The sequence below is a fragment of the Macrobrachium rosenbergii genome, chromosome 41 (assembly GCF_040412425.1).
Source record: "Macrobrachium rosenbergii isolate ZJJX-2024 chromosome 41, ASM4041242v1, whole genome shotgun sequence".
Lineage (NCBI taxonomy): Eukaryota > Metazoa > Arthropoda > Malacostraca > Decapoda > Palaemonidae > Macrobrachium > Macrobrachium rosenbergii.
The window spans coordinates 36252654-36279032 of record NC_089781.1 but is presented as its reverse complement, the minus strand read 5'-3'; the positions used below and the strand labels follow the sequence as shown (position 1 = coordinate 36279032).

Genomic DNA, 26379 nt, shown 5'->3' with positions numbered 1-26379 from the left:
CTAGCCTAGTGGTACATTCCCATGATATTCCCTAGCCTAACCTATCCTAACCCGACCGTAGCACCAACATAAGAGTTAATATTCTAACTAAATTACAACGTGGCTTATGTTTAACATAATTAAATTCTACTAGTTAATCCATGAGGGTTGCCTCATATGATAAATGGGTGCCTCACTGAGGTCTTAGGTCATGCGTGTCACGAGCATCGTGGGCTCGCTTCTACACAGTTAAGATTACTGAAATTAGTTAGCTAATGGCGATTACCAGGCTCGGTGGCAAGTGGAAAGAACAAGGCTACTAAATTGATGTACTGTACTTTAAGGTGCCTAGGCTATGCATTAACAAAGGAAGAGACTCACTTTGGCAATTCTTCCTCTAAAGGGCTGATCACTGAGATTAAAAGGGCGACTGTGCCAAGAGGCACTAGTAAGCAGGAGAGCTTACAGCTGGCAATCACTGGCCTTTCTTCCACCCTTCTTTCTTCTTCATCATGCTCATCAGTAGCTGGGCCTAGCAGGTGATGAGAGCACCAACCTGGGACAGGCCAGAAGGGGCTATGGGCGTGAAGTCAGGCAACTGCAAAGCTGTGAGGATTCCCACCTGCCATGCATAAACCGGAGCGAGCATCTCGATTTCTAAGGGCCCGAGATGCCAGTCCCTAGTCTTCCAAGGGAGGGGTACTATTTCAAATCTCCAGTCACATCCTGAGCCAAATTTCAAAGAAGAATCTTGCAAAGAAGAAGTTTCAAAAGTAGAGGCCTCCAGCGTGTAAGGACAATCATGGGGAATCCAAATTTTGGAGGAGGATTCGCCATGATTTCTAATCGCATAAATTTCTTCCATTGCAGCTCAACGTCCGGGGACGGACGGAAAGTCTGGTACTGCTCAGCCGCAAGTGGCACTGGCAGCAGTTGAGGTCAGTATGTTTGATGAGGTCCGAGGTGCACTACCTCGCGGACGATAGGTTGGCTGCGGCAGACCTGCCCCAGCCGGAGATCGAGCCTCCAGAGTTTGCTCGGGGGCGCCCGCTGGGCTGCTTGCTTGGGCAGCCCTCCCAATTTGTGAGTGCATCACCGCTTGCACGCCCTGGGAAGCGGCCGCACAAATGCAAAGTCTTGCCTCCTGGACCTTCTCTTTTCATGAGGGGGAAGACCTTCTTGGTGGGCCAGCCTTTCATTGGAGAGGGCTAGCTCAGCAGCCAGGAGCCCTTCCGCGGACCACTTGGTGGGCGGAAGGTGAGGTTTGTCATGGTTGAGAGTTTCAGATGGGCCTCCGTGAGAGGTAACGCATGGAGTGGTTGGTGACGGGCTTCCAGAGGTACATCCTGACCTAACAAGAAGCAAAGCCACACTGGGTCAATTCCACCTACCACGCCGAGGCGGGGTATCGTGGCCCAAGGTGTCAGTAACCTGGAGTTGACAGTAGGGAACGGGCATAGTGGCCTCATCCACTTCCATTTCCCACCGCGTTTTCTCTGTCAACTACAGCACCGCTGGCACTTGGGCCCTGGGCGATCAGCTAATATTCTGGTTTAGTGTTCACCAGGACCGGAAGGGTCATGGGCAGGCTAGTGCTCAAAGAGCTACCGAGACAAAATGCTCTAGTCCTCGTAAGGATCCGAAGTGGACCAGCCGAGAGGAATGGGGCGCTGATTTCTCAGTTGACAAATGGTGGTGGGTACATGATGTGGACAGGCCGGAGATCCAGCATTGTAGTGAAGTTAGCAGCCCCACAGTGATTCACGGCCTTTGGATGGGCCTGGTGGCCTGCAGTAAACTGCTGGAGGAGAGGGCTGATGGATGAATCGGGAGCGGAGTTCTGGGCTGGTAGGGCTGAAGGCCACAGTGTTGGAGTTTGTATCGGCACTCAGCTTCATGTGGTCTCCCTTCTTGGTAACAGGGTCTTGCTAGGGCAGTCCATTCTTCAAGTAGTGGAGTTCGAGAGGTAGGCTGGAGGGATGATTCGCCTAGAGGTACTATGCGACTGATTGAAAGTTTCCCAACAACTCGCTTATGCATAAGCTTCCATAAGTGTGGAGGGCTGTTTATCGTTATGATATACCTGCGCCCTGGCACACATTGAAAAAGCGCCCTAGCATGGTCCGATTGAAGAGATCTCAAACGCCGTGGCAGGCCAGTGAGTCGAATCCAGCTGGGTATTCTGGACTGGGTTTTGTGGACATGCCCATCACCAAGACCAGCTTTGACTTCCTTGGTACACCTCGGAACCGTGTCCCATTTTTCGTTATCTCAGGCCCTTGTAATGACTCTATCACTGCCATGTTACCTCCTCTGGCTCTTTCTCTCCAGTGAGCGAAGCGCTGCCTTGGCTTTTCCCTCCATATGCTTTGGCTAGTATTAAGGCCCCTCTCCGCTGGTGCTGTAGTTACCGAAAGAGCCTCGATCTCCAGCCATGCTTCTGCCTGTCCTCAGTCCACTTGGGGACTAGGAATTGATGCCTCGAAATTGGAGCGCTTTACGCAGCAGGGGAAACTGGAGTTTGATGCTGCCATAGCTTCTCGGGGATTCTGTTTTTCGCCTCTCAAGCTCGAGCCCTTCCTTTAGCTAACTCGGCTCTCAGGCAACCTATGCTGTCTCCTTCTTTTCTTCTCTTTCCTCTTCATATTGCCTTGTCGCTCTTGTACTCCTCTCTGCTCGAGTCTTTCTTCCTTCTCCCGCTTTGGCCAAGTCGCCCACTTGCCCCAACCCAGGTAAGTTCAGAGCCGGGTGAGACCCACACGTCCCCAGCCCCAGAAAGTTTAGCACGCCTGCCGCGCGGTTCTGGTGGGGAAGGCCCAGCCTAACCGGTTTATGGCGACTGGGCAGCGAGGAAGTGTCTTCAATGGAAGTGGCACCCTTTCAAAAGGTGGCACTGTAGTTTGGGTGTGCCGGTACAGGTCTACACTGGTGGGTACCTAGTATCCCTAGGCACTGGTGCAGGTTAGGTCCTAGAAGAACTTTCCTTCTGTGTTCCTTTGTCCTCTTTAGTGGCACTTATGGTGCCAATGTGTTCCTAGGGACCTCTACTGGAGTCCAAACTAGGCTATATGAGCAGAAAGGTAATTTACACCCTGCAGAGCAACAATCGAATGAGAGAAAGGGAAGGTAAAAGAGAGAGAGAGAGAGAGAGAGAGAGAGAAGTGGTTATTCATGATACAGTGCTGCAAATTATTGGCAATTGGAGTAAAGTAATTGTTTTTTTTTTTTTTTTCTTGATCCTCGTGAGTGGTTGGTTCCAGTACCGCCCCAGTGCTGGCCTCCCTTCTTTTCCAGAGGGTGAAAACTACTGCTAGTTTCAATTCGATAGCAGGCCCACTCATGACCATAGTTTATCAAATAGACAATTAGTTTTAACTTGTCCTCATCTATTGTGGATGAGGTGTTTTCTTTTAATTGTTTAAGTATTCGAATTAATTAGCCTAGTGTCGCATGTTCTTTCCTTTGAAGAGGGCTGCATACACCCTAGGTTAGAAGTCGTTTACTTGAATGGACAGAGAGAGATTTAATCAGGGAATCTCTTGCTGAGAACAATATGTAAACAAGATTTTATACATGCAATAAATGGCATGGATCTAATAAATGATATAGATGCTGCCTTGGCTCTTAGGATTACTTTATTGTCTTAATTTTCCTATTTATCGCCACAAAAGTTTATCAGAAATTTTAAATTTTCTTATATGATTTTATAGTAGGTATTCGATAGGAACTTGTTATTACCCTAACTAAGGCCTAACTTTCCTGCCTAAATTATCTTTGGTTTCTACTGGTGATATTAGAGGTTCGCCACGGTGCCAAAAAGAATGCCCCAGAGTGTCTCGGCAGAGGTCACAATAACAAGGTCTTGAGATGGCGCCAAGGCCTAAGTAGTTTAAATTTCAAAACAAACTGGGCGCCAAGGAGTTCAAAATGGCCGTTTCTTCACAAACAGTCTCGAATAATTTAAAACAATCAAGGCAACACGTGCAGAGTGGAATCCAAGATGGCGGGTGGTTTCCTTTTAGCACCAAATTCAAAATAACGTACGAAACAAATGCAGGTATCCAGATTTTACTTTAAATATACCATCCATGCATAGTTTTACATTACGCAGGATGGAAAACTAAATTACCAACAATTTGTGTCTTTGTTATCGCATTCCTCACCCGAGATTAAACAAAAGAATGGAAAAGAGAGATGCTAGCTTGCTCGCGTAAATTCACGTTGTTGAACGGTACCTTTATTGTAAATTATCATTTCAGTTCGTTGTCGCTTCATTGACACGTTTTGAATGATTCCCCGCTTATATGCAAACAATAACGAATCGGAATTGCCGACGCCATTTCTAAATTACTTCGTAGTATATGAACTGGGCTCCAGCAACATTCGGCCTTTGAATCGTTACTTGAAACGGACTCTCTCACAGTCCGAATCACTCTGTAAATGCCCTTTCTTAAACTAATACATTCAAATCTGTGGGATTCGCCTGCTCTCGAGTTGCACCTTCCTACGCGACTCGCCACACTTGTTATACTATTCTCGCATTGCCATTATTATGCCCCTGCCTTTGTTTGAAGAATGAATTGAGTTTTGATATCTGACTTTTATTTTTTTTTTTTTTTTTGGAATTAATGTAATTTTAATTCCCTTTTCCAGATTCTTTCTCTAAAATGTACTTTAGATTCTACGCAAGGTCACAATGTTAATGTGAGAGTCTTTAAGGATCATGCACATTCACTAATTTTTACGGCCCTGTAAACCAAGATTACACGAATCACACTCTGAAGCCAAAAGTTAACCTCAAAGACAGACGTTAATAGCTAAAGGTCGCCAGTTATGCTATTAACCTTGTAACAAAGAATATTTGAGATGAATTTGATTTTAAATGAACGGTTCTTCCAAATGGACGCGAGGCATACAAAGCATCGAGGATGCAACCTGATTTTGCTTACCCTAAACTTCTAGGTATTTTACTGGAAATAACGGGTTGAAGCTATCAAATATAATAATTTGGCTTAATCTAGACTTCTGCATACATATACCGTAAGTGGTGGCTGAAGGGGAACAAAGAAATTTGAACAGAAACAAAGGATAAAAGAATGGGCGGCTTTAACAAAGCGACTTTACCTTAGGACGCAACGCAGCGGATCAACCACCGACGTGGGAGTTTTGCAATTGTTTCTTCACTTCATCACAGAATAATAGATGAAAGAAAGGGGGAAGAGGTCCAACTGACGTGTTATCTCCGAAAGCTTGCCCTCTCCTCAAGTTCTCTTGACCGGTTCTAGGTCAACAACAGTCACCCAGGTGCCCACGTCTCTGTTAAAACATCTGCCAAGAGACAGGTAGGAAGGGAAAAGTAATTTTAGGACCACCTATCTTGGCGCTGATAGGGAAATGTTCCTATAGGGTAAAGGCCTAACTCTACTCATCCCGCTCTCCAAACGACGCAAGGTTTGAACTGAAGACGCACTAGCGTGGACAAAGCAATTTCTGTCTCAGTCAGGCTGATATTTCTATCCCTAAATGTTTGAGGCTAACAGCGTAAATATTTATAAAATATATATATATATATATATATATATATATATATATATATATATATATATGAATGTATGTTTGTACTTGCGTGTGTAAAAAGTAAAGACTGATAATGATACCAAAAGGTTATCAAGCTAAGATCTAGAATAAACTAAGACAAATGGTAATCTTAAGGGAAGCAATGGTTACATCTGGCAGGAAAAGACAAGAGATTTGCATAGCTTGGCAACTGAGAGGGAACGACAGTCAGCGAATTACTCAATCCAAGAAGTACTCATTACCTCCGAGTAAATGTGGGAGGCACCCTAGCGGTTGTTACGAGGAAGAGGAACTCTCTTCCATCGCAAAAGAAGTGACCAAAGCAGTACCTGTAGAGGGTATTAACCCGGAGGTACCCACCTTTGTCAAAGTGCAGGGTAAACTCATGCTAAGTAAAGTAGAGGCCGCACGAAGAGAAAAAGAACTCATCACATCTAAAACGAGTAAAAAATGAGCCGAAGACTCTAGGGCACAATCGAGTTTTCTGTACAGCGTATAATGCTATATGAGTCTCGGCACATGAAACTTTCAGCAACGGCCCGGTGTTGGCCTGTCCTATAGCGTAGCCAGACGCACGATCATGGCTAATTTTAACCTTAAATCAATTTAAAAACTACTGAAGGTAGAAGGCTGTAGTGTGGCATATTTGATGATTGGAGGGTGGATGATCAACATACCAATTTGCAGCCATCTAGCCTCAGTAGTTTTTAAGATCTGAGGGCGGACCGAAAAAGTGCGGACGGACAGATAAACAGCCATCTCAACAGTTTTTATTACAGAAAACTAAAAATATAGAATAATCTATAGTACATTCAGCAATTTTAACTGCGTGATCTTTCCCTGGAGATTTGTGGCCTGATAGCTACCACAGTAATGACTATGTATTTTTTACTTTAAATTTTAAATATCTGATATTAAAAATTCTGACTAGCATTTACATGAGAGCGTTAGAACAGCATTATTTCATCATTTTAGTTCCTTCACTTCGTATACGTCCATGGTGGGAATAAAAGCAAGAGAACCAGCTTTTATCAAAAAGCACTGAAGTTTGGTAGGAAGAAAAGTAACAGAACTGTTTATGCTCACGAGCTCAGGGTTCACAGAAGAGGAAAGAATGACTGAGTGTGGGCGGCAACGGAAGAAGGCTGAAACGTGAAACGAAACGCTGAGTCTCGGTGTTGCTGATGTCTCTACGTTTCGTATTCCTTCTCCCTTCACCCATCAGTCTTCTACTGTCGCTCACACTCAATTATTCTGAAAAATGCGAAGAGCTACAAGGCAGAGCATTGATAAAAAGAGTGAAAGAGAGTAGGTAAGAGAACAGTACCCTGAAGAACACAGCTAGGAATGGAGGAAGGAATAGATAAAGTCCTTTCAGTAACTGTAGATATAAAGCAGTTACACATAAAGCCATAAACTATATTAAGAGAAGTAATGACCTAAACAAAGAATTTGGCAAATAGAAACTTAGGCCAAACTCTGTCAAACGGTTACTAGTTCAGAGATATTAAGAGATATAATATTCTCAGATGCTCTCCATAAATAATCAGGCATCAGTCACATGAGAAAGGCATCTATATAGTAAACCTTGCCTTATGGAAGCAGTACAGGCTATCCAAATGAATCTCATGGATGTGTGCATGGGTGTAAGTTTAAGACCTATGTCCATTCATAGTTGGTACATTGGGATAATGCCTCTTCAGCCATTCATTATGTACAGCTCTCCTCTACAATATCAGGGTATTCCTAATACTTTTACAGAGTCGGCATATCTGTTTGTTCTATCATCTCCGTAGGGGGTTATTGCCGTCAGTGCAACTCATGCGGTGCACTGTAGGCATTACTAAAGGTCCTTTGCAACGTACCATCGTCCCCTGGCTGCAACCGTTTTCGTTCCTTTTACTGTACCTCCTTTCATATTCGCTTTCTTCCATCTTACTTTCCACTCTACCCTAAAAGTTGATTCATAGTGCAACTGCGAGTTTTTCCTCCTGTTACGCCTTTCAAACTTTTACTGTCAGTTTCCGTTTCAGCGTTGAATGACCTCATAGGTCCCAGTGCTTGGCATTTGGCCTAAATTCTATATTCAACTCAATTGGTTCTATCGTAAAGATGAATTTAGTCGAAATGACAATGTCAGAAAAGTCTCATTGGGATGATCCACACACTGAAGCTGTGAGAACCTGTGACCACCATAGGAATCCATCGTGGGTCTTTCGTGGTAGAGCTTCATGACATAACGTGTAGCAGAGCGCCTGCCATGCACACTAGTCTCATTATGATGTTGGAGCACTGTTATTCTCACATCAGGTTTTTCTTGCGCTTGTTGAGACAAAGAAGAAACAAGTAAAAAATGCGCCGAAGTTTCATTGGAGCAATCGAGTTTTCGTTACAGCGGATAATGCTGTATTAAACTCTCAGCCACGGCCCATGAAACTCTCAGCCGCGGCCCAAGAAACTTTCAGCCACGACCCGGTGGCGGCCTGTGTTGTTGGCACCTATACCGCTACCAGACGCACGATCAAGGCTAACTTTAACCGTAGATAAAATAAAAATTATTGAGGCTAGAGGCCAGCAATTTGGTATGTTGATGATTGGAAGGTGGATGATCAACGTACCAGTTTGCAGTCATCTAGCCTCAGTAGTTTTTAAGATATGAGGGCAGACAGAAAAGTGCGGACAGAGACAAAAAGCCATCTCAATAGTTTTCTGTTCAGAAAACTAAAACTGTTTTGAATTTCAGTGAATTTCGTCTCGATTTTGGAATTAGAAAGCGTTCAAAGCTGCTCTCTTTCACATTTTCACCTCTGATTTAGACATTCCTAAGTAAAAGTCTTAGAGGTCCTTGTTTTGGTGTTGAGCTTAATACAGTGCATACTTCTACGTTTTAAGAGACTTAAAACATATATGGCCAATCAAGAACGTAGGCGAGGGAAGGGAGGGAGGGAGTTGCCACTTGGACCATTGTGCTGTCCCCCAGCCGCCACCAACATTGACCATCACTGTATCAGTTTTCTCTGAATTATAAGTTAGTTAATTTTATATGAAAAATGCAAATGACGATGCATATTTAGGCGTATGTTACTTTCGCTTTAAGAGACTTTGTCCTGATCGCATGTGAGGTTCATTGCTTGCGAGTGAAATCATTTCCAACTTCATGAGGAATTGCCCATTTAAGCACTGCGAAAAAATTTACTGACGCGGGTTCAAGAGGTTACACGAGGCTGTTTTAGCTAATAACGTATATTACAGCGATCTCAACATCAGCCTGTGTTTACAGCGTCTGTTGCTCTCTTTATCAATCTCTTGTTACTCACTCATGTGTGTTTATTTGCTTACAGAGATACGCACATGAACCATGATGGCATTCAGATTTTCGACATCCTCCTCGCTAGTCTAAAAACTCACTCACCCAACCTGAAAAAACAAAGATTATAAGGAAAATCTTTTAATTAATTCTCTCGCTGACATATTGATGCAATTATCCGAATCCTTTTGGGATACATCAGTTCCTCGTGGGTTCTGAGACTGTATGACAAATGCTGTACGTGTATGTGTACTCTTTATATATATCTGGAGATAATGTTACATCAAAGAATTTCTTTCAGCAATCTATGTTACGTTAAGATTAAGTTAAGAATGCAGACATGCCAACTCCTTCACATGCTCGCGTGTATCACTCCTTGAAAACGCCCATAAATCCGTAAAAAAAATTCTTAGGATCTATAAATCGTAACGGTTAGACTTTAAAAGAGAACAGATTTGTTCTTTGTTAACCTTAGTGCTTATTCGTATGTTTCGTTGGTCGCGCATTAGTTCATCTTTCTCGAAACGAATAATTAGCGATTCATTTTGAACCAAGGCATTAATAATCAGTATAATTTAATGTATACATCGGTAAGTAATTTAAATAAGGGAAAGTCTGTATAATCTGAGTACATTCAGTTCAGGTTGACGTGTAGGTATAACATGAAAATTTAACAGTGAATAAAAAGCAGAAATATCTCGGTAAACGTGACTGTTATATCTAGGGCATATTATGCTTTTTTTCTATCATATGACTGTTGTTCGGAATATATTAAAAAAAAAAAAAAAAAATCAGTGAACATCATATACTATGTTCTCTGAAAATATATTGATCAAACCTGCAAATAATGGTGGAAAATAATAGCAATCAGAATGCCTAGCAACAAGCAGATTAGTCAACACTGACAGCCTCATGTAACCTCCTGAACCCGTTTCAGTCCGGCACAAAAAATTCCCCGCTCCTTAGGCAACCATCTCTGGGTTCCTGCCCAGTTAGGAGGCCTTCCTCTGGGGTTACCTTCCAAGGAGACCCATGAGATCTCTACCTGGTCGGATGGACATCCTTTGGGGTTGCTTTCCTTGTAATCCTTAGTACCCCTGCCTATCCAGGTGATCTTTTTTGGGTCTTCTGTCCTCAAGACAGCTTGGATATCATATCCAGCTAGAAGCCTCTCCTCCATGGCTGCCCTCCATGGGAAGTGCTCCCAGTGGTGATCACCATTCAGATGGAAGGACCTCCTCTAGGGCAAGCTTTCCCTGGGGATCCCTAGGGCATCCACAAGGGCTGGACACCTGCCTAAAGGGATGCTTTACCCAGGAAGCCTTCCACCGCCTCTGTGGGGATGCTTTTTTTTATATACTGGCAGTAGCCCTATCTCCCTCCTGGGAAGCCAGCCCTGGAGGAAACCCTCCCAGGCAAGGGTGCTCTGACTCCCTCTGGAAAGGCATCCCTTTGGAGGGACCTGTAGATCCTCCTCCAGGAATGACTTCTCAAGGGAGTCTTGTCCCTCACTTTTGAGGTAAGACCCCTTTCAGGGAAGGTAGCCCTGGAAGACGACCGCCATGCTTGGGGAGCTTAGCCCTTCTGAGATGGTAGCTTCCGGGGGAGAGGCTGGAGACCCTACTATAGGGATGCTTTCCCAAAGGAGACTTAGCCCACACCTCACATGTGAGACCCAACTCCCGGGATGCTACCCAGCATGGCAGGAGCCCTGCCTCTTAGCTGCTCATTCAAGGAAAGCCTTCCTTTGGAAACATTGACCTCACCCTAGTTGTGAATTCCTTCTTCCTGGGAAGGCAGCTGGGAAGAGTATCTCTCTTCTGGAAGTGCCCTGCCTCCTTGTGGGAAGGCATTTTCAGGGGAGAAGCTAGCAACCCACCTCAAGGGATCCCTTGCTTAATATGTCTTGGTTCCAAACCCTTTGGTGAGGGGGCCCTCCCTTCCTCCTAAGAAGGCAGCCCTTTAGAAATTTCTTGGTGAGGGTGCCCTAGCTTTCTCTGGGATGGTATCCTTGGCGGAGGAGCAGGAGACCCTCTTCAAGGCAGCCTTTCCTTAGGAAGCCTTGCCCTCCTCTCCTCTAGTAAGACCCTTTTCTGGGGATGCTTTGCTGTTTAGCAGAAGCCCTGCCTCCCTCTTGGAGATGCAGCCCGAGAGCAGGGCCTCCTTACTAGGGGTGCCTCGGCTTCCTCTGAAAAGTATCTTCTTGGGAAGAGCTGGAAATCCTACTTTAGGGATGCCTTCCCTTGGAAGACTTGACCTTCACTCATATAGTGAAACCCTCCTCCAGAGATGCATTCCAGCCTGCAGGAGCCCTGTCCCCTTCCTGGGAAGTCTACAAGGATGCCTTCCTAAGGAAGTCTTGGTCCTCACCCTCAAGGGTGATGTCAGCCTTTTGGGGGGATGCTTCCCGGCGCCTGACAGGAGTCCTGCTTCTCTGCTAGGAAGGTTGCCTCGAGAAGGGTCTTCTTGCCAAGAGTTTCTTGGATTCCTCTGATAAAGTATCCCAAGGGGAGGGTTCCATGACCTATCTCTTTTGTGTTAGATGTTGTAAGTGACGTATTTTCACATACCATGAACGACATAAAAATCATAATTCTTGATACTTAAGTCTACGAAGAATTAGTCTGACTGAACCTGTACTGTAGTACCTTGGAAGACTTCAACCTTCAAAGAAAGCTCCGGATTTCAAGAATCCCAATAACCCTAGTAATTCAAGGCTCTTGTCTGGTTGCAAATGGGTATTATTCTTGGTACGGAAGTCTCACAAAAATATGAAGAAAATTGATAGTTTTAGATTCACTCAAAGGTTCCTGATTCTTAAGATCGTGGAGGAGAGAGAGAGAGAGAGAGAGAGAGAGAGAGAGAAATTTCTTGGTTAACGTTGTCTGCCTACTTGCGATAATAAAGAGAGGGTTTTCTCGCTGCATTTATTTCTTGAAAGAAAGCACACCCGGAATAAATTGGAATAATTTCGACCAAGTTTAGCATAAAAAAATGCCAAAGCTTATTCCACGACTAACAAACTCCTTTAAAGTCTTCAAAGATATCTTTCCATGAGCAAATTTTTCTGGGCTCTGGCGAAAATTTTTATCAGACAGACTGGAGCTTTTTCACTGTGACACTTACATTTGGTAAAATTGTGACATTGACTCACAATTGGGAGTTCCAACACGCGCAGTTGTGAAGTAATTATAAGGCATTTTTATTTTATTTTTTCACCATTCATATTTTTCTGTGGGCTTTGAACTTGAGACTTGGAATCATAATCATCATAACCAAAATGAATTATAATTTTCATTTTTTTATCGATAAAACTCTTTAACGTACTTCATGTGTTTATTTATCATTGGGGTTTATCCTGATTTTTTGTACCGATAAACTTGTGTGTTTATCTACCTGAAAAGGATGATCTAATTGTATTTCGCAGTAATCTAAGAATGACATAAGAGGAATGATATGGAAACTTAAAAGGGGTTTATTCTCATATTTTAATTGTTGGGTTTGAATCTGCCGGGAAGCTTTTGCAACACAATGATAAGCCTATGTGTGGTGGAATAGAATTTATAACACGGGGAGAGAGAGAGAGAGAGAGAGAGACAGACAGACAGACTGGAACTAAACTGAAGTGGTATACTTGATGTTTATTCTACACATGCGCAAGTACCAGTTTTGAAGACATTTGATATGACCAAATTACTGACTACTCGTCTGAATATGTTTAAGTTCAGAGTTGACAGATGAAGGTTTCGTTACTTAAGAATGAAAGTATAAATGAAGACAGAAAGGCAACTGTATATATGAAGTCTTGGGTGTTTAATATTTAACAGACTAAAGTTCACTGACGCAATTAACGAAATAAGAAAGATCAGGTAGTTATAAAAAAAAAGTTTATGATGATGAGAAACATGTTCGAGGTGAATGTTTTAACATCATAAGTAAAAGAAAGATGAAACCATTCAGTGTGATCTACATTACTGTCTTGGATGCAGAGGACTCCAGCAAGGGGATGAGAAGGTAGCAGGCATTCCTGGTAGGAAAAGATCTGTAGAGAGAAGTTAAACGAAAACTGGGGAGCCTTCTCAGCTGTTAACCTTTTTGTCTTACCTAAATTTTCACTCTTTCAACCATTCTTTCTCAATATATACTAAAGTGCATCTCAACAACATTCATTTTATATTTTCTTTCAAGCAGATTCAACAACCAATTCACATCTGTAAACAAGGTCTAGTCCAGTAATTTTCCCCATGCATTTCTGCCTATTAGTCCTTCTCATTCTATTATTCAAAAGTTCTTCAGAACTGAGTCAAGTGCTTTTTATAAATCACCAATACCCTACTTCCATATTTTCCGTCTCATTTTGTACTCAATATCTGTTTGCCAAATCTTCAGTTTTCCTATCATCCTTCCTAATATTCCTCGGAAGTTCTTTTCGCTCTCATCGCTTAATAGTGCATTATATTCTTACCCCAGCCTTTTCATCCAACATTCGAAACCTTCCCTCTTATTCCAAAACTATGAACATCATCTTTTCCTTCAAATTTCTCATCGCTCTAGCCATTCACATAGTGAAAAGACCTTGTCTGTGAATTGCTTTTTACACCAAACCAGTCACTCTCCTTTTCTATTTTTTTTTTTTTTTTTTTCAGGGGGGCCCAAACTTTACTTAACATCATAAAAATTTCGAATTCAATACTGATACATCTTCACCACTCTCCACACAGCATCTCTAACATCAGTATAATTAGAATTTTTCTTTTATTTTCAAATCTTTCTCGTAACTCCTTCAGTATATAGAAATATGCGGGTATTGTAGATACCTTATGCACGTATCCGTGTACACCCTACACAGAAAGATGCTACTTGGACTAAGAATGCTGTTTATCTTTCCGCTTTAAAAGAAATGAGTTGCAACAAACGCAGTTGTGAAGTAATTATAAGACTTTTTATTTTATTTTTCACCATTCATATTTTTCTGTGGGCTTTGAACTTGAGACTTAGAATCATAATCAAAATGAATTATAATTTTCATTTTTTTTATCGATAAAACTGTTCATAAAAAATCATATTCTGTGTCTTAATCATCCTGCACAGGTGTTCAGAGTAAACAAGGAAAGTAAACAAACCAATAACACATTTGAATGACCAGTTTTTTATTGTATGATAATACTGAGAAGAAAACTTAGAACATTTAGAAAACGGTCACTAACAATAGCTCATGAAAGTAAACTTACAACATGCAGTGAATCCACTGCTCTAATAAATTAATAATTATAATAAATATATCGACACATATATATCACAGGAACGGATATTTCTTTGGTTCAACTTAGTTCGACGACTTTACCGTCGGTTTTAAGGGTGTAAGATTAATTTTCTCCTGAGTTTCGTATCCAATCTATAATTCATAGCAACTGGCCATTTTGACAGAATTACCTTTTCCCCGTGAGCTGATTTACTCCTGGCAACAAATTTTTCCCCTTGATTCCGTGTGCATTACTAAATGAACCGGAAACGCTGGCCTCTCATCGAGAGCTTAGCTAGACCCAAGCAACCTCACGAGAATTTCGCCTCTGAAACATTCCCAGGAAGATCTTGACACTTTGAAGGAGTCTCTTTGGCCAAGGTATCTCTGCAAGTCCTGAAGTTTTTTCACTTTCCCAATCATCCTTGTCAACTTTATCGATGGCTGGAATTTCTTGCTGGAGTCCAGATCTTGCATCATGCAGTATGGTGACGGATACATCAGTCACTCCGGGTTGACTGGGAGTAGCTTCAACTGGAAGTGTCTTTACTGGACTGGGGCTAACTGTTTCTAGAAGGTTATTTCCTTCTTCGAGTTGTCTGGGGCGCCTACGGTCGATGGCGATAATCCTGGAATAATAAAATAATAATAATAAACTAAAAGCCTATTGCGCATAAACTTTTGTCCAACGCTTTTTAGTACAATCCAGTTCCATTTAAAATATTGTGGAGAGCATTTGATATAAGAAATCCGAAAACAAACAGAAGCATTTAGCTTGCCAGAAGTTTTTTTTTGTGACTTACGCGAACAAGGCCATCATGAGGGTGCTAATAGCCGCCCCAACGAAAAAGTGGGCGGCTGGAAATGAGCTGACTGTGGAGTGGTAAACGGCCGTGTAAAAAGCTGAATTTACCATAGGCATCATGCCCTCCAGGGCCCCAAAAACTGCAGATACTTTTCCTGGTTGGGGACGAAATGGGCTTATTACCAAAGATTTCTCGGTTTACGAAATATGTCCAACTTATATTTAGGTGTCGATTTCAGACGTGATAGTTACTTCGAAGGTTGACGATGTGGAAGTATTATTGTGCAACTTATCTGGACAAGATTCAGAAGGTAATAACCAGATTAGTACTTACCAATTTCATCTTTGCTGATGATCTTTGTCATCATGGACTTCTGAGCAATGGCACACGCGTTCAGAAGCAACGCAGCAACGGGAGCTGAAAGTGTAAGGGTCGTGCATCTGTCATGATATGAGTCTACTCAACCTTTAAGGTTATCGAATATAAACATGGCCTTAGAAACATACCCACCATATTTCAGCTTATATTTGAAATATTTCATGAATTCCAAATTGTTTTCAATTCACTTACCAATCCAAATAAGGTTTGTCTGAGTTTCCGTTACACATCCATAGACAACATATTCAACAACACCAGACAAGGCGCCGATCGTCGCCAGAATGTTGTCAGTCACCTTAAAACGACCACTGAGAAGAGGTACAGCAACGAGGGATCCTGCACAAGCAGAAATTCGTCGTTTTAAAAGAGAATTCAAATAGGTGCCAACATTTTCAACCCATATGGGGAACGTAAAACCACTTGTTAAAATCTCGTACGTTTATCTTTCTAAAGATCGGGTAATAGCATCACTATATTTCCTGTCTTTGTTCTGTAATATCTATTATTGACAGTAAACTTTGGGGTACACAGAAAAATTCTCACCTGCGGTAGCCACAAGATTCTTATAAGTGACCCATATGCTGTAATCTGATGCTTTCCAGCCTAACTCGTGGCGAGTAAACGCAAAAACATAGGGGGCTGAAAAGGAAATGAAAATAAAATTATATTTAATGAGGGAAAGGCTTTATTTGGAAAGATAAAGTAAGTTAATATTTCCTATTCTCATCTCTCTCTCTCTCTCTCGTACATTTTTATTCACACATATATACGTACATGCATGCACGCACACACACACACATACACACACACACACACACACACATATATATATATATATTATATATATATATATATATATATATATATATATATATATATAACACTGAAGTGCATTTTATGATGATAAAAATGTCATTATGATGACCGGTGAGAAACTTACATCTTGTGAGTCGCCTCAGGAGACTGGTGAGGATAAGCAGTAGAATTAGTGCTCGAGTGTTTCCCTCTCGTTTTCTCAAGGTTGACTTGAAGCTGTCAATGATGCGCTGAGGGTTGAAGAAGTCCTTGATCATAACTCTTAGAGAGAGGTTGGCATCGTCAGTCGCCTTCGATTCAAAATGATAGACAGCGGTTTCGCTCTTTCTTTCCGCCAGCACAGCTCTCTGATGGGGGGCCTCATCTCGAGCCTTGGAGAGGAAAGGCCCGTGACTCTCTGGAAGGAAGGCGATGATATAGATGACAGCCATAAAAGAGAAAACGAGTGAGGTAGCGAAGAGAGGATGGTAACCACCTTTGCTGTAGATGTACGTTCCCAGTATGGTTCCTGCAGGGCCACCAAGAAACCAGATGCCGTTAACCAACCCAACTCTTGATGTTCGTGACTCTTTTGATGACACGTCACTTATATACGAATTAGCTACAGTGAGAAATGACACAGCGCCTCCTCCTAAAGTATCAAGAAGTGTTACCAAAAGGAAGAATTCGGCCGGCCATGTCGATTCCAGAGAAGCAAGCAGATAGCCCCCAGCATGCAGGAGGTGACCAATTTGTACAGCCACAAGAGGTACTTTCCTGCCATATTTATCACTCCAGGCACCCATAAACAGGATGAAAAAGAGAGGCAAAGCTGCAGCGATGATGCCATTGTACAGAGCAAAGACACTGTATTTCCGTTGCACTTCAACGCTGGCCTCGGGGTACTTCTTGAGCGCATGGCAAACCTCCTCTGAATATCCTGCGTTCACTCGACACACCCGATCCATCTGGAGGTTCTCGATGTAGACATGCATGTTGGAAAAAGCTAACCCATCCAGCAACATCAGCGGTTCCACCGTCATCGATGAAAACGCCGTTGTGAGGGCGGTCCTAGCTTTTACAAGGAAAGAGTTCAACACAATCATATTTGCACTGCAATGGTGAATAATCCGGAAGCTTCGATATAAATATCGCCAATCAGACACTCATTTCGTAAACGAAGAGTCCCATGATAAATACACTCGGAATTAAACCACTTCAGCAGACGCTATGTTGAACTCGTTCCCGTGCTGTCACCATCCTGAATGCTCCAGGTATACCACATCATCAGCCATTTTAAGCTGATTCTGAGCCATCCAACGCGTGACTGAAGCGAAGGGACAATAGCATACACTTTTATACTCATGTCCTTCATGTGGACATCGGGCAATAGGTGACGTAACATGAAAGGGGACTACCCGACTGGACACCGTCTGATCTATATATTTCTTTGGCCGATTTTTTTGCAGGCACATGGAGCCATTATAATTTTCATCTGGATACTGGGGTTTCGTCGCAGGTACCCGATGATGCAATTACCCGCCCTTTCAGGTAATATTGGCTGAAGAGTCAACGTCCCTTTGGTTTTTCTCTTCTTTTCTTGGGTAATACTTTGTTTTGCGCTCAAATTAAATCCAATTTTTGAACAGAGCCTATACTTTATCAAATAGAGACTGGTTTCATTTATTTGTATTTGTATAATGGGTGAACAGTCTTTCCATAAGATTAAATTTATCTCAAAAAAATTCTGTATCAGTCTCTGATATGAATTACCGTCAAGTCAAAAGACAGAAGCATCAGAAGTGGGAAAAAAAGATAAGGAAAAATTCTGGTGTATAATTTTTTCCTCACCCCACAAGTGAAGAAGGTCGAATTCCTTTGCATCTTTTTCTTTCACACGCGAACCTTTAAGCAAAGTCACTCTGGACTCCGAGTCTCTTTTCCTTTTTCTCTTTTTGTTTTTCTTTTTTTCTTCTCACTCCCGTTCGAAGGATAACCACCGCCGATGAACATCCAAGTAAGATATACAAGTCCTGTTCTCTCTCTCTCTCTCTCTCTCTCTCTCTCTCTCTCTCTCTCTCTCTCTCTCTCTCTCTCTCTCTCAATATAAAATACATACGTCTATTCAGATTTGTATGCAGGGATTAATGCAGTTCTGTGCTTCTGGTTTCAAAATATCAAACCTTCACTTTCTTTATATTAATTGCTGTCGAAATCGTTAGATAAAATGGATCTAATTGACGAAGGTTACTTTCACTTTTATTGATTCCTGATGGTATGATTAATCTGAATTGGGTAATGGAATAGCAGCGGAAATGGAAAAAATACTACTTAATCTATACCAGTCCAAAAAAAAAAGGAAGAAGCGTGACCCGATTTTGTTCTCAGTCACAGTCAAGTTCGAGATCTGCCTCAATTTGCGGGTTGTAAAAGAGTCGGCATTTTTTTTATAATGTTATCCATAAAGAAAATAGCTGCTCATGATTTACTTCGCTCTTCTCGAATTCTTGATGTTATCCTCTCCCTAACTCACTTTCTCCCAGATAGTGTTTACACTACGTATTTAACACGACTCTTTCGTAATAGAATCAAAACAGCTGCGAGGAAATTTAAACAAAAACGTAGCTGATATTAAACAGTTTCGCCTATTTAAGTAGAAAAAGAACGTATTTCATTAGTAATTAATGTGCTCGGCCCACACCCAAGTAAAATTTAGAGCCTTGCCTCTGCATATGTTAGCATGTTACATTTACACTCCCTGCAGTCATGGTACTGTAGCCTGAACGACCGCCGCTACTGTGAATACAAACGTTACTTCTCGATGACATGACAAGTCCATAAAAGCCATTTTAGAAGTGCAGCAAAAAATTTACAGCGATCAGAAAATACTTTTCTAACTGCAGAAACCCAATGATCTCACACTTATGTCAGCTTCCTGGTCTAGTAGGGTCAAATTACCTTGAGCCTTTGCGACAAGGAAATGGAATCTAAACAAAAACGAATAAAAAATAACACGGGGGGTGGGGGCGGGGAGATGCATGTCTTAAAAAAAATGACACCTTAAGAAAATTCTAAACTTGTACGGGTACTTAACAGAAAAAGGAGCCCTACCCAAGATAAATCTTTATAAAACTGATAAACAGCACAGAATATCCGATCCAAGCAGCTAAAGGTAGATGAATCGAGTTACAATATATATATATATATATATATATATATATATATATATATATATATATATATATATATATATATACATATATATATATATATATATATATATATATATATATATATATATATATATACATATATATATATATATATATATATATATATATATATATATATATATATATATATATATATATATATATTCATAATGTAGTCTACCCGTGACATTTAATATGGATACATTCATTGCTGTTAAAGTGTAAAGAAACTCAGACACCTCTTGAAATGCTGATTACCATTCAACGTGGAGACAAAATCTGATTGAACAGACGGCCTTGAAAACCAGTAACGAGATCACATCCCAAATTTTGTGTGACTGCAGAATGTAAAAATTTCGAATAGTGCTTCAGTGTCTTGATAACATTAGAAAAATTGGATCTTTCGTGGATAGTGACCCCAAGGGAGTCGTTATCTAGGACTATTATTTCTTGGGGGTCATTATGTTTATGATATTTACAGTCTTTTGTTTATGTTTCCCCAACAGGTTTGTACTAAACACGCCACAAAAGTGAATACATGCCGGGTTAAAACCCTCAGGGGTCACTACCTAGGAAAGATCGGAAAAATTTGACAATTTTTGCTGTTTCAGAATTGCTGATCCTTACGGATGCCAATAAAAGATGTAAATTAGCGCTGGCCATTTTCGTTGTTCTCATTTTGATTTATTTATAATCTCGATTTTTCATTCATGAAATTGAAATGAAGTTTCTTCTTTATTCCTTTCGCCTGGAGAATACAATTTGTAAACTACTTCCGTGTGACTCGATGGAGATTCAGTTTTTCTTACCCGAGTAATAAAACGTCTGCCGCAAACAAGGAAATAAAAAAAAAAAAAAAGAAGAAGAAAAACAGCAGACTCAATGTCTGTCGTGCTAAAACCAAACTTCCTGAAGAAAAATAAAGATTGAGAAATATAAAATTCTCAAAGTATATTGCTAATCTCGGTCATAGAGCAGGGGTTGATGAATCAAAGGTAACTTTCGCTCAAAGGAAATTCCTTGAGACAATTTTTTTGTGTTGATAATTGACAGGTTTGCAAATTAAAACTGTAATTATATGATACACGTTAGACGTCCGTCATATGGAATAACCAATTTTCGCCCTAAACTGACGTTTAATAAGCTCCTACTTCGTATACGCCTAAAACAAAAACTATCCGGAAACTCTGTTAGCATCCATCTAGGCATATGCCTTTTCTGCAGACTCCTGAGCGGAAACAGATGACCACAGTAAACAGGCTGTTTCTCAGTGCCTGAAGGTGGTCGTGTCTAAGGCCAGCTGTTAAATTATCTTTCTAATTATGAAAGGGAATCTTTACGAGAACATAGATACATACTGAACCAATTCTACTATAATATATTATTAGAGGTAGGAAACAAATCTGCTTTGATAAGCTGGTGAAAATAACCTCTGGTGATTTAACTAATCGTGTCCAAAAATGTTATACAAGCTCACGTGAAAACTTTTGCATTTATTATCATCTTATTAAGTTCTTTGTGGTAAGATGAATTAGGATTCAGAAGTGCCACAGAACGACGCACGCGCTTCCGCTTCATTTCGTAACCCAGAAATTACAGAAATAGAATAATATCATTTCTTCTCTAATCCAAGTACAGTTAAAGAAATTTATATGGTTTTTTGAAAAATGTTGAATTTCATTTTTTGTTAGAATTTGAAAATGAGAGGGCGTAACTGACCAAACCCGCTTTGACCAGGAAAAGAAGAAGTATGTCTTAGTTTAACCAGACCGCTGAGCTGATTAACAGCTCTCCTAGGGCTGGCCCGAAGGATTAGACCTATTTTGCGTGGCTAAGAACCAATTGGTTACCTAGCAACGGCACCTACAGCTTATTGCGGAATCTGAACCACATTATACCTAGAAATGAATTTCTATCACCAGAAATAAATTCCTTAATTCTTCATTGGCCGGCCGGAGATTCGAACTCGGGCCCTGCAGAGTGCTAGCCGAGAACGGTACCGACCATCCAACAAAGAACCAGGAAGATAACAGGAATTCTAAGTAGAGTGCATACCTCCGCCAATTCCAGTCATCTGTGAATGAATGTGGTGTTAGTGACCTTCGTAGCTGAGACGCCAGAAAACTCTCAATAACTGATTGACTATGAATGCATGAACTTATGCTAATGAATGGAAGAACTTGTCATTTAAGGACAATGAACGTGTACAGTATTGGGAAAAGATACCATAGAAATCTACGGTGTTGACGAGTATATTTTCGGATGCCTGAGGCACGATGAGTTCCGTGATGACAAATTATCATATCCCATTGATCCTTAGCAGAAACTAATTACCGCGACGAGGTCGGTCAATAAATGTGGTTCCGCTTCGTAAAATTTAGCAACATACCTTGCTAATATTCTTAACCTAACCCTTAGTACCATTTCTGATGTTTATATAAATAGCAATGTAGATTTGATAAATAAAACAATGGTTTGGTGTCATTATATACTAGAGTACAGAGTACTGATGATCTAGTAGAGTTTTTATATGGTGCCTTAGCGAGCACACGGCTAGTTACCTGGTTATCGGTAAAATCTTAGCAAATTGATTAAAATGTGTTTAAAAGGGTAGAAATTTGAATTTAACAAAGAATATTACTTTCAAAATTTTAGTGTGACCCAGGGAAATCGTCTACCTCCAGTTTTAAGCAATTTGCACGAGGAGTTTCTTGAAGGGGGAATATGAAGTAAAATCACTCCATTCAGTGTAATATGGTTTAGATACGTTAATACACTGTGTATTGACCAAGGATATGTGCATTCTTTGCTTGATATATAAAACGAACTGGCCACGTCAGTGAAGTTCAAAACAGTCATGGAAAATAACGGCAGTCTAACCTTTTTTAGACGTAATAATGGGTTTAAATTTAGTGCACGCAGAAAAGAAATAAGTTTTAACGTCAATTATTTCAAGAGAATCACCTGTATATACAGCCCCGAATAAAGTAATGATGAAATAAAAGTAATTTGGAGCAGAGGGAAGTAATTAGAATATCAGACATTCCTCTAAAAGCGGCAAAAAGACTTTTATGATAATAACCAGAGGGAAACATTTAACAAAAAAACTGCTTCTACTATCAAATAAAAATAATGCTAGGTTTATTCCTAATCTCATTCTCTACCCAAAGTGAATGTGCCATTTAAGAACAATAATATAATGAAAAAGCGGTCAGACTGGTAATTCATTGCAAATGGGAATACAACTACATAAATGTTCAAAAAATGCCTAGGAGAACAGTGCAATTTCCGTTTAGTGGAAAGGGGTGCTAAAAAGCTAGTTTGTTCTTTATCCAATTTATTTCAGTGCGCCATTGACAAACCTCTTTTTTCCATGCAGGTGTGCTTACACCTTTGCTATGAAGCCTAGAATAACTAAATGGCTTAAATTTTATTCCAATTAAATAGTTCTTTTGAAATCATTTGGATCAAGAATAAAACAGATATATATATATATATATATATATATATATATATATATATATATATATATATATATATATATATATATATATATATATATATATATATATATATATATATATATATATATATATATATATATACATACATATATATATATATATATATATATACATATATATATATATATATATATATATATATATATATATATATATATATATATATATATATATATATATATATATACATATATATGTATATGTGTGTGTGTTCTTACAAATATTTATACTGTTCTGACCTCTCTTCCTTGGTTTAGTAGGAATATAAAAAAAAAAAGCACCAAAGCTTTCTCTTTGTAAAGCAATTTAGGAAGGAAAGCCAGAGAGCTGGCTGTTTTCAAAACACCAACCGACGTCGAGGGATTTGAAGTTTAGTTTAGGGACCTATTCAACAGGGTAGGTTTTACCAGGGCCACCTTTAGTTAGGGTATACCTTAAACTCACTTTCCTATGACCTTCGTACTGGCGAGTTTTTGTCATTTTTCAGGCTACCCGCAGGCCATTGAGTGGGAGGAGTCTTCCAAGCAAGCACCCACGCACTTTGACCCAGCTTGTCAGTCCAGTGATACCCTTGAGTGAGAGCACAAGCACAGTGTGTCTCTCCCAGTTTCCTCCCTTTGTCCTTTACCCCTCTTGTGGAACAGCCGGGGAAATTGCCTTTTCATTGGACCCAGGGCTTCTGATGCAATTGACCTCTGCATTATATACTCCACGGTAAGTCTGAAGATAACAATTACTCCCAGTTCCTCCCTTTAGACCTCCCCCTTATTTCCTGTTTCAAGTTTCTCTCTTAAAGAGTCACTGACTAAGGAAATCCTAGTAAAACCATACCCCATTTATGAAGTCAATTATATAAAGTACAGTTAGTGTTGCCTAGTGAGATTGCATAAAGTATCCTCCATGGTGTTAATGTAATATCCTTGATTTAACATACATCTCTTGCCGTCAATTAATGATAAGTGAGGGGTCCTGGAATTCGAAGTGTTATCTGGATACGTCTCTTCCAGACTAGGGCACGCCTTGGAACCTGGCCATAGGCTTGTTTGGAGAAGGAGTAGCAATAATATACTCTGGTCCTGCACTTGGAATTGCTTATCTGCACATCACAAGAGTTTCCCCAGGTTGCGTCATCCACTAACGTATGTTGAATATTGTGTGTCCTAAGTGGGACGAAGGTGGAGCTGTTATTAGCTCCCATAAGATTTTTTATTTCATCCACTTTTTTTGTTGAACTAGATGGTTGAGTAATGTGGTTTATTTAATTCATGTGTTCAGAAGAAATCAATCTATTCAGTAACCTAGTTTCACTGGCAACCGAATCTAACTAAGTTAAATATCTGTCATTTTTGGTAACTTTTAGCTTTAAATGATTGGATTACGTGGGTCTTGGGTAATGCAAGGCTATATAAATCACAGTAACTAATAATTAAACTCATCAGCCGAATGGCCCACGTAACAATATATATATATATATATATATATATATATATATATATATATATATATATATATATATATATATATATATATATATATATATATATATATATAGTCTCGGTAATTGGGCGGCTACTTGAAAATCTTAGCTTAATGATAAATAATATTGCCAAGACCAGGAAGAACATTCTTTATTACACGAGCTTTCGAGGTATAAAACCTCATCATCAGGCTGAAAAACCGACAAGGATGAGAATCAATGAAATTACAATAAAATGAATTGTCATAATAAATCTTCAGCAAAAATATTAACCAAATATGTAAAACGAACAGTAAATACAGACTAAAAGGGTGTGACGCAAAATAACGAAAAATTAAAAACGAACACAAACATAAAAATATGAAAATTAAAATAAGGTGAAATGTAAACAAACTACCACACACAAAGTGAAATATTTAACGACCCAATTGTGTACCTACTATGAAATTACACGATAACTAGTTGAATACCAGACGAGTTGTTCAATTCCGGTTTCATCTTTTTAATAAGCAGCGATGAAATCAAAGGTCCAGTCTCTTTGAACAAAAAGACAATAAAATCCAGCCACTGAAAGGATGGTCCTGTGCTAAACTGTGTTCCTAATGGCAGAAAAGGGTGGTTTGGAAAGAGGAAACCAGTTCTAACAGAACGTCTGTGTTTTTGTTGAGCCAGCGGGAACTGAGATCGCAGACCACACTTTTAAACGACACAGGAATTAAGGTCCACAGGCAGAGTAGGCTTCTTCCTAAAAGTGATCTTATAGTAAAAGGGTTATTGAATACAAACCGGAAACTAATTTGAGGGAAACAATGCTTAAGTATTTCTTGTAACTCTTTCCGGACCATATAGCTACTATGACCAAGGTAAGGCAATTTAATGTACTTTACACCTTTACTAGCAGTACTGTACACCGGTCTGGGACAAAACTTTTCATGTAAATAGATGGAGCAGCTATGGGAAATTCCCTTGGACCTGTATATGCGGTTTGCTTCATGGGTTATTGTGAAAGGATTTGGATGTCTGAATGCCCTAGTGCTTTCAAACCTTTGTATTATTGTAGGTATGTACATGATACTTTCCTTGTGTTTAAGGAACTATCACATGTTGATTTGTTTTTTTAATATTTTAATTCTCGTCACCCTAACATTTCTTTTACTTGTGAGACAGAACAGTGAAGTAAGTTGTCATTTCTAGATGTACAGGTATACAGAAATGGTGGCAAATTTGAGACCTCTGTTTATAGGAAAAGTAGGTTTACTGGCTTGGGATTGAATTACCTCAGTTTTTCACCAAAGTTGTATAAGATTTTAATTCTTGTGTCGTTTACTTGTTCACTTGTTCGCAGTGTGTCTGCGATACGTGGGATCTAGTTCCCGCTGGCTCAGACACAGAATTTTGGAACACAGAGGTCTTTCTATTAGAACTAAGTTTCCTCTTTCCAAACCGCCCCTTTTCTGCCATTAGGGAACACAGTTTAGCACAGGGCCATCCTTTCACTGGCCTGGATTTTGAGGTATTGTCTTTTTGTTCAAATAGACTGGACCTTTTGATTTCAGAGTCGCTGGTTATTAAAAAGATGAATCCGGAATTGAATAACAACTCGTCTGGTATTCAACTAGCTATCTTGTAATTTCATAGTAGGTACACAATTAGGTTGTTAAATATTTTAATTTGTGAGTGGTAGTTTGTTTACATTTCACCTAATTTTTATTTTCATATTTTTATATTTGTGTTCGTTTTTAATTTTTCGTTATTTTGCGTCTCACCCTTTAGTTTGTATTTACTGTTCGTTTTATGTATTTGGTTAGTATTTTTGCTGAAGATTTATTATGACAATTTATTTTATTGTAATTTCATTGATTCTCATCCGTGTCGGTTTTTTCAGCCTGATGATGAGGTTTTATACCTCGAAAACTTGTGTAATAAAGAATGTTCTTCCTGGTCTTGGCAATATTATTTATCATTAAGCTATATACATATATATATATATATATATATATATATATATATATATATATATATATATATATATATATATATATATATATATATATATATATATATATATATACATATATATAT

General features: G+C 39.8%; 1 protein-coding gene across 1 annotated transcript; it reads right to left on the bottom strand.

Moving 5' to 3' along the window:
- Positions 1–13996: 13996 nt before the first annotated feature.
- On the bottom strand, positions 13997–17351 carry LOC136826467 (proton-coupled folate transporter-like). The gene is made up of 6 exons (XM_067083674.1): positions 16230–17351; positions 15833–15928; positions 15482–15625; positions 15245–15328; positions 14909–15065; positions 13997–14734 (listed from the first exon to the last, which is right to left on the bottom strand). Exons 1-6 carry the CDS (start codon positions 17188–17190, stop codon positions 14401–14403), a joined length of 1776 nt encoding a protein of 591 aa, XP_066939775.1. The 5' UTR covers positions 17191–17351; the 3' UTR covers positions 13997–14400.
- Between the last annotated feature and the right edge of the window lie 9028 nt (positions 17352–26379).

Coding starts and splice junctions, on each gene's coding strand:
- LOC136826467 (XM_067083674.1), bottom strand. CDS start 17,190: ATGATTGTGTTGAACTCTTTCCTTGTAAAAGCTAGGACCGCCCTCACA. Junction 15,626..15,832: donor GAATCTTGTGGCTACCGCAG/GTGAGAATTTTT, acceptor CTGCTTGTGCAG/GATCCCTCGTTGCTGTACCT. Junction 15,329..15,481: donor GACAAACCTTATTTGGATTG/GTAAGTGAATTG, acceptor TTACACTTTCAG/CTCCCGTTGCTGCGTTGCTT.